The sequence below is a fragment of the Sinocyclocheilus grahami genome, unplaced genomic scaffold (genome assembly GCF_001515645.1).
Source record: "Sinocyclocheilus grahami isolate Dianchi unplaced genomic scaffold, SAMN03320097.WGS_v1.1 scaffold85.1, whole genome shotgun sequence".
Lineage (NCBI taxonomy): Eukaryota > Metazoa > Chordata > Actinopteri > Cypriniformes > Cyprinidae > Sinocyclocheilus > Sinocyclocheilus grahami.
Window position 1 is genome coordinate 1,520,326 of NW_015505264.1, and position 10,913 is coordinate 1,531,238.

At 35.4% G+C, this 10,913-nt stretch overlaps 2 protein-coding genes across 3 annotated transcripts in view; both read right to left on the reverse strand.

Annotated features, from left to right (window-relative positions):
• The window catches only part of slc51a (solute carrier family 51 member A), an 8,739-nt gene extending 3,935 nt beyond the window's left edge, over window positions 1-4,804 (reverse strand). The window contains exon 1 of one of the 2 annotated variants that reach the window (XM_016274197.1): window positions 4,567-4,804. In XM_016274197.1, coding sequence (XP_016129683.1) covers window positions 4,567-4,642 — 76 coding nt within the window. In that variant the 5' untranslated portion in view covers window positions 4,643-4,804. Of the gene's footprint in view, window positions 1-2,859; window positions 3,098-4,566 lie in introns of those variants that run through there. The other variant, XM_016274196.1, reaches the window with a different exon arrangement.
• Window positions 4,805-6,283: 1,479 nt separating this feature from the next.
• The window catches only part of LOC107586722 (probable palmitoyltransferase ZDHHC20), a 16,752-nt gene continuing 12,122 nt past the window's right edge, over window positions 6,284-10,913 (reverse strand). The window contains exons 11-14 of the mRNA XM_016274203.1: window positions 8,763-8,855; window positions 8,557-8,672; window positions 8,432-8,479; window positions 6,284-8,225 (exon numbers count right to left, since the gene is read on the reverse strand). Of these exons, the coding sequence (XP_016129689.1) occupies window positions 8,436-8,479; window positions 8,557-8,672; window positions 8,763-8,855 (253 nt within the window). The 3' untranslated portion in view covers window positions 6,284-8,225; window positions 8,432-8,435. The remainder of the gene's footprint in view (window positions 8,226-8,431; window positions 8,480-8,556; window positions 8,673-8,762; window positions 8,856-10,913) is intronic.

Below are 10,913 nucleotides of genomic sequence, written 5' to 3' on the forward strand. Positions count from 1 at the left end.
TAAAAAAAAAAAAATGCATACTAAAATAAAAATTAAAAAAACAAAAAAAAAAAAAAAAAAAAAGAAAAAAAGAAAAAAAAAAAGTAAACTATTTTTGGACCAATTAAAACAATAATAATAATAATTTAAAAAAAAATTTTTTATATACACACACACACACACATATATATATATATATATATAAATCATATAAAACACAGTATGCTATCAATTTATCAATCTATGCTTTTATATGAATAATTATGGCGTAGCCATCAAATGTCAAATTACTGTAAATGGTGTAATATATTATTATTATTTTTTTTTTTAAAGATTTATTTAAGTATAAAAGCTAATTCAATATATGAATACATACTATAATAGTACAAACCCAATTCCAAAAAAGTTGGGACACTGTACAAATTGTGATGATTAAGCTTAGTCATCCCTTAAGGTTAGTAATCACATTATTTAACTCATTTTTGAACCATGAAAACACTGAAATAAACAGTTAAAGGCATATTACGTGGAATAAAAGGACAATTCTAGATTTATAGAGGCAAGAAAGTTATAACATTCTAGACCCTTTTAAAAGAATCATATCCTTTTGAAACCTTATAAATCACTTCCCAACTATCCATGTGTTTCCAGTCAGAAAGAAGAATGCTGGAAAAATCTAGTCCGTGTTAAATTGAGAATTTCAGGAATAACGGTTTCACAACCTTGCAAACCCATATGTTGTGCTGTGTGTGGGACGTGAATCCATACCAGCCCATGCATGCTGAAGCCATTTGAGATTACATCACTTAGTATCAATGTTATTTTAATGATACTTTATGTTTGACACATTGTGCTGGTGTGTAGTTTTACACAACCAGATGTCCGGTGTTTCATTGTTCACTGATGTGATATTTCCTAACTTAATTTCCCAGCAGCCCCTCTAAAGCCTTCGTCAATCACAGTACATGCACTTTCTTGTAAGTTGTTTTAACAAGAGCCCATCTGCCTAACACATCATTATGCAAGTACACAGTTCATCTGAGGACAAATCAACCTTTACGTTTACAATCACGCATGTTACTCTCATCCCACCCTCTACTGTGAGTTTGAGTAAAGGTGAGAACTGTTAAAACAAGAATGCGGTTTGACACACATATAGTCCACTACAGTTGAGGGTGACAACCTGGAAAGAATCCACATTAGTGCCATTCAACATTATCATGTATGCAAACTCAAGTTCAAGAGCACTGAACCACAGGACAATCATTTCTTATCAACAATGTGTGGGAAGCAGTGTAAGATATTAACTATTGCTTTCATCATTTCTTTATGAGTTTTTCTATGACCATATATCCTCCTGACTACCAGCTATGGAGTTTTGTCCTCTGTAGAGGACATTAAGTTTGAGTGATTTCTCTGAGACGTTACATGTCACAGTTTTAAGTCTGGATGCATAAAACAGAGCACATTCAGGGCTTTTCAGAGATACCAAATGATCGGATGTTTCACCATGACCACTCCCTCACCTTGGTCTTTAAAAATGGCTGACATTAATTTAGTGATCAAGTGTAACACCCTTATGGAAATATGATAATATTTTGTAATTATCACTTAATCGGACTAATTTTCAAATTGTTTGTCATAAATCGACATCTCAGGAAAATGTTATGGGGTTTCAAATCACAATATGACCTTCATACATGTCCACTGTAGAGGACACCAGGACTTAAAGCATGTTTATTGCACATTTTGGGAGACACAACAAATAGATAGAGAAAAAATTATGTATCAATATTCCTATTGAATATTAGATATTATTATGCAAATCTGGCTAAGTATTACTCCCATTATTGCACTTATTTGTTCATTCTATTTTGCCCCAAAAACACATGAATATGCAAATTAGATACAGTTTATAGATACATTGTATATAATGGAAATACTTGTTTATGGCCATTTTACACAAAGAAAAATGGTTTTTAAAAATATCTTTCATAACATAGTCAAGAATCGTCTTTATATAAAGTTTGGTATAAAAATGAAAATTGATTTGTGATTAAAACAAAAATCCCACTGTTTTTGCCTTTTCATGTCTATTCATGTCTTTTTATTTCTTAAAAAAAAAACAGGACTTTTTAAAGTCCCGGTGTCTTCTACAGAGGACATTGCATAACATATGAATAAAATATCATTTTTCAAAAATTTTATTTTCAGTTTTTTTCTTATGCTCTAAAAAAAAAATTTAATGACAAAACTGTTTTGTCCTGGTAGTCAGGAGGATATAAAAACACATGGCCATCCATTTATCAAGCAATGCTTTTACCTGAAAAATGAATGGTGTGGCCATCAGTCAAATTCAAAAGTAACTGTAAATAATACACAAGATATCTTAACATAAAAAATACCTTGCTAGAGTACACTGAATATTATATTCTGATTCATACGTTTGATTATACAACTCTGTATCATCACAGAAGAGTTTATGTAAATGCTGTTTATAATAAATAAATAAGAAAAAAACCTCAGAATATTACTTCAAATACAATATTCAAGAAAAAAATTAAAATATGACCACAGTAATTTATCCCAATTTGGAGACATAACTACATTAATTAGATAGCCTAATATGAAAAATAATGTTTTATGTTTTGTATTTAGATTGTAGGAAATCGGCAGATAATACTATATACTACAGCAGGATTGTGCTATTACAATGGCAAAGTTTTTCATATTTTTTACGTATCTACATTAATAACAACAAAGATTCTACTGTAAGAGCAACTTTATGTTTTGACTGCTGTTTTAAACACAAGTTTCACGGAAATTAACATTAGGGAACAACTTTCTGTAGAAATAGCCTAACAAATTAAAGATACTTACGCATAATAACATCAATAGAGAACGGAGCCTCTGCCCTGCATCGCGGATCAAAAAGTGTGAAATTGGACGTTTCCATCTTGACACTCAGCGTTTATTTACGAGATCCAGGGCAAACTGTAATCCGTGAAAACCCCACTGTCCTCACCACAGGTTAGTTTCAGCATGCATGAAACTACTAAACTGAGAGGACAGCAGGCTGGTGTTTTGTAGACTTGGTGTGTAGTGGAATCCCTGCACTTGTTAAAGGGGCCGCATCACTGACCAATGAAAATGCTTTCATCCGACTACACTGCGCTTGCGCAATAGCGTCACACTCATACATGGTCACGCTTTAGAACAAACAACTCCCGAATGCTATAAAACAGGGCTGTCCAAACTCGGTCCTGGAGGGTCGGTGTCCTACAGAGTTTAGCTCCAACCCTAATTAAACACACCTGAGCCAGCTAATCAAGCTCTTACTAGGCATAAGCTGTGTCTCATTTAGAAGGCTGCGTCCTCCGGAGGGTGCAGCCTTCTAAATGAGACACAGCAATAGAAACTTCCAGTCCGGTGTGTTGAGGCAAGTTGGAGCTAAACTCTGCAGGAAACCGGCCCTCCAGGACCGAGTTTGGACAGCCCTGCTATTAAAGGATTCGGTAAAGTAGAGCAGTGGTTCCCAACCCTGGTCCTTGAGGGACCCCCACACTGCACATTTTGCATGTCTCCTTAATCAAACACACCTGATTCAGGTCATCAGCTCATTAGTAGAGACTTCAAGACCTGAAATTGGTGTGTCAGAGAAAAGAGACATGCAAAATGTGGAGTGTTGGGGTGCCTCCAGGACCAGGGTTGGGAACCACTGAAGTAGAGGATAGGCATTTTATTAACTTAAAAAAGACATACTATTGTATAATACAATCATGTTTATAGTAGTGACTACACACGTCAGTGTATAACAAAATAAAAATAGTAAGAATTGTGGAATTTTTGTTTTCCACATTTGTTTCTTCTTGTATTTCAACTGAAACTACGGTTAAATCTGTTCAGAGAAAGGGATGAATAGATAGTCAAGCTATATGCAATTGACAGAAAAACTGAGACTTCAAAACACGTGTTAAACAGGCAAGAACAGTAACTGGGAGGGTTTAGGTTACAACTCTAGACGGACCAAAGTTCACAAGACTGACAAATATACACATTTTGACAAAGATTGTTAAAGGAGTATGAGAAAAGTTGTTTAACATGCTGAACTTGTGATTTGCAAGAGTTGAATGGCCTCGGTGCTAATGAGCTGGAAAGAACTCAGGGTAAAGAACAGCCCTTGAAACACTCATGTGTACACACACACACACACACACAGAGAGAGAGAGAGAGAGAGAGACTTCAAATACAATATTCAAGAAAAAAATTAAAATATGACCACAGTAATTTATCCCAATTTGGAGACATAACTACATTAATTAGATAGCCTAATATGAAAAATAATGTTTTATGTTTTGTATTTAGATTGTAGGAAATCGGCAGATAATACTATATACTACAGCAGGATTGTGCTATTACAATGGCAAAGTTTTTCATATTTTTTACGTATCTACATTAATAACAACAAAGATTCTACTGTAAGAGCAACTTTATGTTTTGACTGCTGTTTTAAACACAAGTTTCACGGAAATTAACATTAGGGAACAACTTTCTGTAGAAATAGCCTAACAAATTAAAGATACTTACGCATAATAACATCAATAGAGAACGGAGCCTCTGCCCTGCATCGCGGATCAAAAAGTGTGAAATTGGACGTTTCCATCTTGACACTCAGCGTTTATTTACGAGATCCAGGGCAAACTGTAATCCGTGAAAACCCCACTGTCCTCACCACAGGTTAGTTTCAGCATGCATGAAACTACTAAACTGAGAGGACAGCAGGCTGGTGTTTTGTAGACTTGGTGTGTAGTGGAATCCCTGCACTTGTTAAAGGGGCCGCATCACTGACCAATGAAAATGCTTTCATCCGACTACACTGCGCTTGCGCAATAGCGTCACACTCATACATGGTCACGCTTTAGAACAAACAACTCCCGAATGCTATAAAACAGGGCTGTCCAAACTCGGTCCTGGAGGGTCGGTGTCCTACAGAGTTTAGCTCCAACCCTAATTAAACACACCTGAGCCAGCTAATCAAGCTCTTACTAGGCATAAGCTGTGTCTCATTTAGAAGGCTGCGTCCTCCGGAGGGTGCAGCCTTCTAAATGAGACACAGCAATAGAAACTTCCAGTCCGGTGTGTTGAGGCAAGTTGGAGCTAAACTCTGCAGGAAACCGGCCCTCCAGGACCGAGTTTGGACAGCCCTGCTATTAAAGGATTCGGTAAAGTAGAGCAGTGGTTCCCAACCCTGGTCCTTGAGGCACCCCAACACTGCACATTTTGCATGTCTCCTTAATCAAACACACCTGATTCAGGTCATCAGCTCATTAGTAGAGACTTCAAGACCTGAAATTGGTGTGTCAGAGAAAAGAGACATGCAAAATGTGGAGTGTTGGGGTGCCTCCAGGACCAGGGTTGGGAACCACTGAAGTAGAGGATAGGCATTTTATTAACTTAAAAAAGACATACTATTGTATAATACAATCATGTTTATAGTAGTGACTACACACGTCAGTGTATAACAAAATAAAAATAGTAAGAATTGTGGAATTTTTGTTTTCCACATTTGTTTCTTCTTGTATTTCAACTGAAACTACGGTTAAATCTGTTCAGAGAAAGGGATGAATAGATAGTCAAGCTATATGCAATTGACAGAAAAACTGAGACTTCAAAACACGTGTTAAACAGGCAAGAACAGTAACTGGGAGGGTTTAGGTTACAACTCTAGACGGACCAAAGTTCACAAGACTGACAAATATACACATTTTGACAAAGATTGTTAAAGGAGTATGAGAAAAGTTGTTTAACATGCTGAACTTGTGATTTGCAAGAGTTGAATGGCCTCGGTGCTAATGAGCTGGAAAGAACTCAGGGTAAAGAACAGCCCTTGAAACACTCATGTGTACACACACACACACACACACAGAGAGAGAGAGAGAGAGAGAGAGTGTGAGTGTGTGTGTGTGTCTTCGAGAGAGAGAGACAAAGTATAATTGTTGCAGTTTTTATTTATAAAAAAGACATTTATTGTTACTTGTTACATATAAGCATGTACTTCATTCACAAAAAATATGTCTTTGTTTTTACATTATCTGTAACATATGCATTTTAAAAGATGTAATAAAAAAACTAACCTCCAGACTTACACATAAGTAGATCAAATAAGTAACTGTTCTTGACATGCATTAGAGCACAAGGTTTCCATTTTTTATTTGATTATAACAGAAATAAAGAAAATGATACAAGGACACCAACACCAAATCTTCTATAATAATTTCATTATGGCTTCATGTTTACTTTTTCCTTATTAATAAAGTATAAAATGTAATGAATGGCAAAAAAAAGAAAGAAAATATGAACAATATTATAAAGGCTGTATAATTCATATAAGAAGGCTGTCCAAAAGACTAAAAAAAAAAAAAACATTAAAACATTCTTTACCAATATATGCATTCCTTAACACCACAAAAACAGCTACAACATTTCACATACAAAATTACTTCCTGCAATCATTGTAAACACCAGCAATCTTCATAAATGTGCTGAAAGTCAAAAATATGGTCACTGGTGGTAAAAGTGATAAACTGAGATTTTACTCAGCACATAAACAGTCAAAGATGTTTTAAAGAACAATAAAACCCACCTGGTAATACTTACAAGCCATTCAAAGTCAGATCTGAGACAGTGAAGTTTACCATCAAATGCTGTAGATGTATAAATAAAACTCATCCATCAATCTAAATTCATGAAAGACGCCTTTGTTTTTCTGTATGTATATATTTTGTCTCTTTTTACTGGTTAATTTACTTGGTTCACCCTCATTTACAACAAACACTCCAGAACAGCAACACTCAGATCAGGTCCAGTCAAGGCATTTCTTTAGAAAAGTCAGAACACAAATGAAGCAATCACCGCATTTCACTTTGTAGTACATAAACATCTGGATTTCCCCACATCAATTCCACATAAGCTCAGGCTACAGTCACAGCTTACTGGCACAATTATTATTCCACACTGGACCAAAGTATACAAATAAATAACTTGTGACAAATATAAATACACAAAAAGAACATTTCACCGCTTTGCAAAATGGCTTAAAAATAAGTACTCCGAATCTATAGAGCTATTCACAATGCTAATGTATAAAATATAAAGGGAAAAATGGTAAAAACATAATTTAATCGAGGACTGAGACTAATAAAGTCTGGTGGTACAATACCAAAGACCATTGACCGCACCGCGTAATACAATATCAAGCAGTGTAAATGCCGCCTGCTGGCCAGTTCTGATACTGCAGGAGGAACCTACAAAGATTTCAATTTGGTTTCCAAGATGACACTGGCTACACTGCATGAGCAGAGAGGTATTACTGACATTTTGTAAACACTCCTGTAGAGTTCAGAGCTCTGGTATTAAGCCCTTTATTTGGCATACGTAAAATGTGCCCAACATTTCACACCAGAATCATCTCAAGATGACGACAAAAAACAAAACAATAAAAGTCACCATAAGTGGAGCAGCTTAAGAATACACAAAAAAGGAATTCAGTCATTTGCAGGCATTTTTCCTCTGCCTGGACACACTCCGTTGCACCTTGTGAACGTGTGTGTGTGTGTGTGTGTGTGTATATATATTATAAAAATGTTAATGAAGTTAAAAAAAAAATAAAAAAGTATAATATTCCATAACGTAAAAGTGCGAATGAGCACCTTGCGCTCTTAGGTGTCCATTAACTCTGGAGCCATCAACACTCCAGATGAGCTCAGTCACACCGTTGACTTGGTATGGATCCAGAAAATAAAACATTTCCCATCTTTCCCTCTAGTAAACAGCAGTTGGTACCAGATGTGGTGCATTTCCTTGTAAACACTTGGAGAGTAGTTTAGAAATTTCTAGCGCCTGTATCAATTCACATGCACATGAAATCTGCATGTCTCGTGAAGGCCTCAGCAACAAAACGGTTTGCTGTACAAAAACAATGGATGTAAAAGACATGCGTGCAAATCTCTTTGTTAAAAGAGTGCAGCTACTATAGTTGAACGGGGACTGGGAGCATTTCTACAGATGTGAGGACAGATTTGGGACACTCCAGAAGCGATGGGCAAAGGAAAGTGTTCAGGAGCTTTCAGAGAAAAAGAGCTGTTTAAGGCATCAGCTTTGATGGCTGTGATTCTCCTCAACAGTCCCCAATACTGGGAGTCAAAGGCACGAGACCACTGAGGATTCACCCCTCACCAGCTTTAGTCCTATTGAAGGAAATTACATCGTAACTACAGTTCAAAAGTTTGTGTATTGTGTATTTTTTGTATCAAGGGTGCATTTATCGTGTAAACTCATTACTCAAGTCTTCATTGTCACATGATCCTTCAGAAATCATCTTACTGACCTTAATTTTTGAACCGTAGTGTATATATTGCATATACAAACTGTGCTTAGTGTGAAATCACCTTACCTGGCTATGACTCGCTCTCAATGGAGATAGTGATGGCCTCACTTTCATCTGAAAGGCAAGCTGATGTTATTCTTAGAACTTTTTCTCTCATTTCTTGCTAGAATGCTGCAAAATATGTAACCTACCAGACTTTAAGATGTCGGTCTCTTTGTGATCGTCTTCAATGTGGTAATCGTTGCCTAACAGACGGTTTTGGGACTCACTGAGAGGGGTGGTTTGCTCAGCAGACCCTTCTACAGCACTGAGGGAAAGAACCACATTGAGAGTTACAGCTATTCATCTGGTTTTGGTTAGTGCCCACCCAATAGTGAAAGAAGAAATGGGTCCTCACCCTTTATCCAACCCGCCAGGCTGGAGACATTCAGTGGGCTGCTCTGGATCAACAGTAACCAGCCGTGTAGGAAAAGAAAAGCCATCTCCTTGACTACAGCAGAAAAAAAATATCTAAATGTATCTTTTAATGGATACTTTATTTAATTTTAAAAACAGTAATATTGTGAAATATTATTACAATTTTAAATAATTGTTTTCTATTTTAATATGTTTTTGAATGTAATTTATTCCAGTAGTGGCAAGGCTGGATTTTCAGTAGCCATTACTCCAGTCTTCAGTGTCACATGTAGGGATGTTCATTTCGGTTATTTTTCCTAACCGACGCTCGTTAACCGATAATGACAAGATTATTTTAAATTAGTTAATATTAATTAATTAATTATTTATTTAAATTAAAGGATAAGTGTCTGTGACCCGTTAAAAATACTAACATTTGTTTCCCGGGGATTCATTTTACATGCGCAAAAAGCAGCAAACAGAACATGAGGATTCACATTGTCATCATATCACATCACGCACCTGCAGCGCGTCTGCGAGCGGAGAAAAACATAATAAAGCTAGGCTTTATTATATATATATATATATTTATATTTGTTTTGGCTTGTCGTTTATATTGCAATAGCTTCTTATATTTTTAATTCTTGTTCTTTTCTAAATACTGTTAATTGAAAGGATTTGTTGTGGAGTGAGGGGAACACTCCACAACAAATGTGTTTATTACAGTGTTTATTACAGTATAATGTTTGTAAACATGTAAACATTTCATTAGGCCTATTTCTGAATGAAATAATAAAATGCGACCTATGTTATTTCTCTAAAAAACACATTTTTATATTTTTATAGTATTTTAACCAAGCAGCAATCCTTTTTAAATATTGCGATAAATAAAAATAAAAAATAAATAAATTACTTTTTAAACCGTTTAACTGATTGTATTAATCGGTCAAAATTCTTACGGTTGGTTAACGGTTAAAATGAACATCCCTAGTCACATGCTTAACATATTTGTGGAAAACGCAATACTTTTTTTTCCAAGATTCAAGAGAAACCTTTGTGCTAAATGCATTTTGACCAATGTACCGATGTAATATATCCTTGCTAAATAAATGTATTAATTTCTTTAAAAATATATACTTTTTTTTTTTGTTTGTGTGTAACTGTTTGTAAAACTGTAGTGTAAAAAACCCCCACCAAATTGTAATATTTTGGGTTTTCAAAAGCATTAACCCCAAGTATGAAGCAAAATATGGCCTTAGTAAGCCGCACTTATGAAAACAAGTTAATATTTAGACTCGCCTGGTAAAGACAGGAAGTAGCCAGTACAGCTTCTGGTCCCCAAACACCTGAGCAATGTTCTTGCTGAAGCCCAGGGAAAATCCATTTTTATCAGGGCCATTTCTGAAGACCGGGGCTCTGAACGCTTCTGAACATAAATAACAACACAGAAGTGAGTTAAAATGCATACGCTACTACCTTTTTAAAAGTTTGGGTTCCGTCGTTTGTTTGTTTTTTTGCATGTTTTAACTACTTTTATTCAGAAAGGCTGTATTAAATTTACCAAAAGTGACAGTAAAGACACTAATAACGTTACAAAAACTTCAACATCCAATAAATGCTGTTTATTTGAACCTTCTAGTGATCAAAGAATATTACAAATGTGTCATGGTTTCCACAAAAATATTCATCAGCACAACTGTTTTCAACATTAATAAAAACATTTCTTGAGTACCAAAATCAGTATATTAGAATGATTTCGGAAGATTCGTGTGACACTGAAGACTGTAGTAATGATGCTGAAAATTCAGCTTTGCTATTATATAAATATTACATTTTAAAATATATACAAACAGTAAATAGGTACTGTAATTAAGAATATTTCACACTATTAAAGTTTTACTGTATTTTAAATGCACTCTTGGTGAGCATAGGAGACTTTTTCAAAACCATTTAAAAACATCTTACTGACCCCAAACTTTTGAATGGTAGAGTAGATGCATGGCAAACCACAACATGAAGTCATGAGCTTTTGGAACTGAAGCTGACTGAGTGAATTGATGCTTTTTCAAAATAAAATTACAGGGCCTGATGGGAAAACAAGCAGGGAATTTCTTCAAACACTGCTTGACTGATCTGGTCAACACAAGGAAAT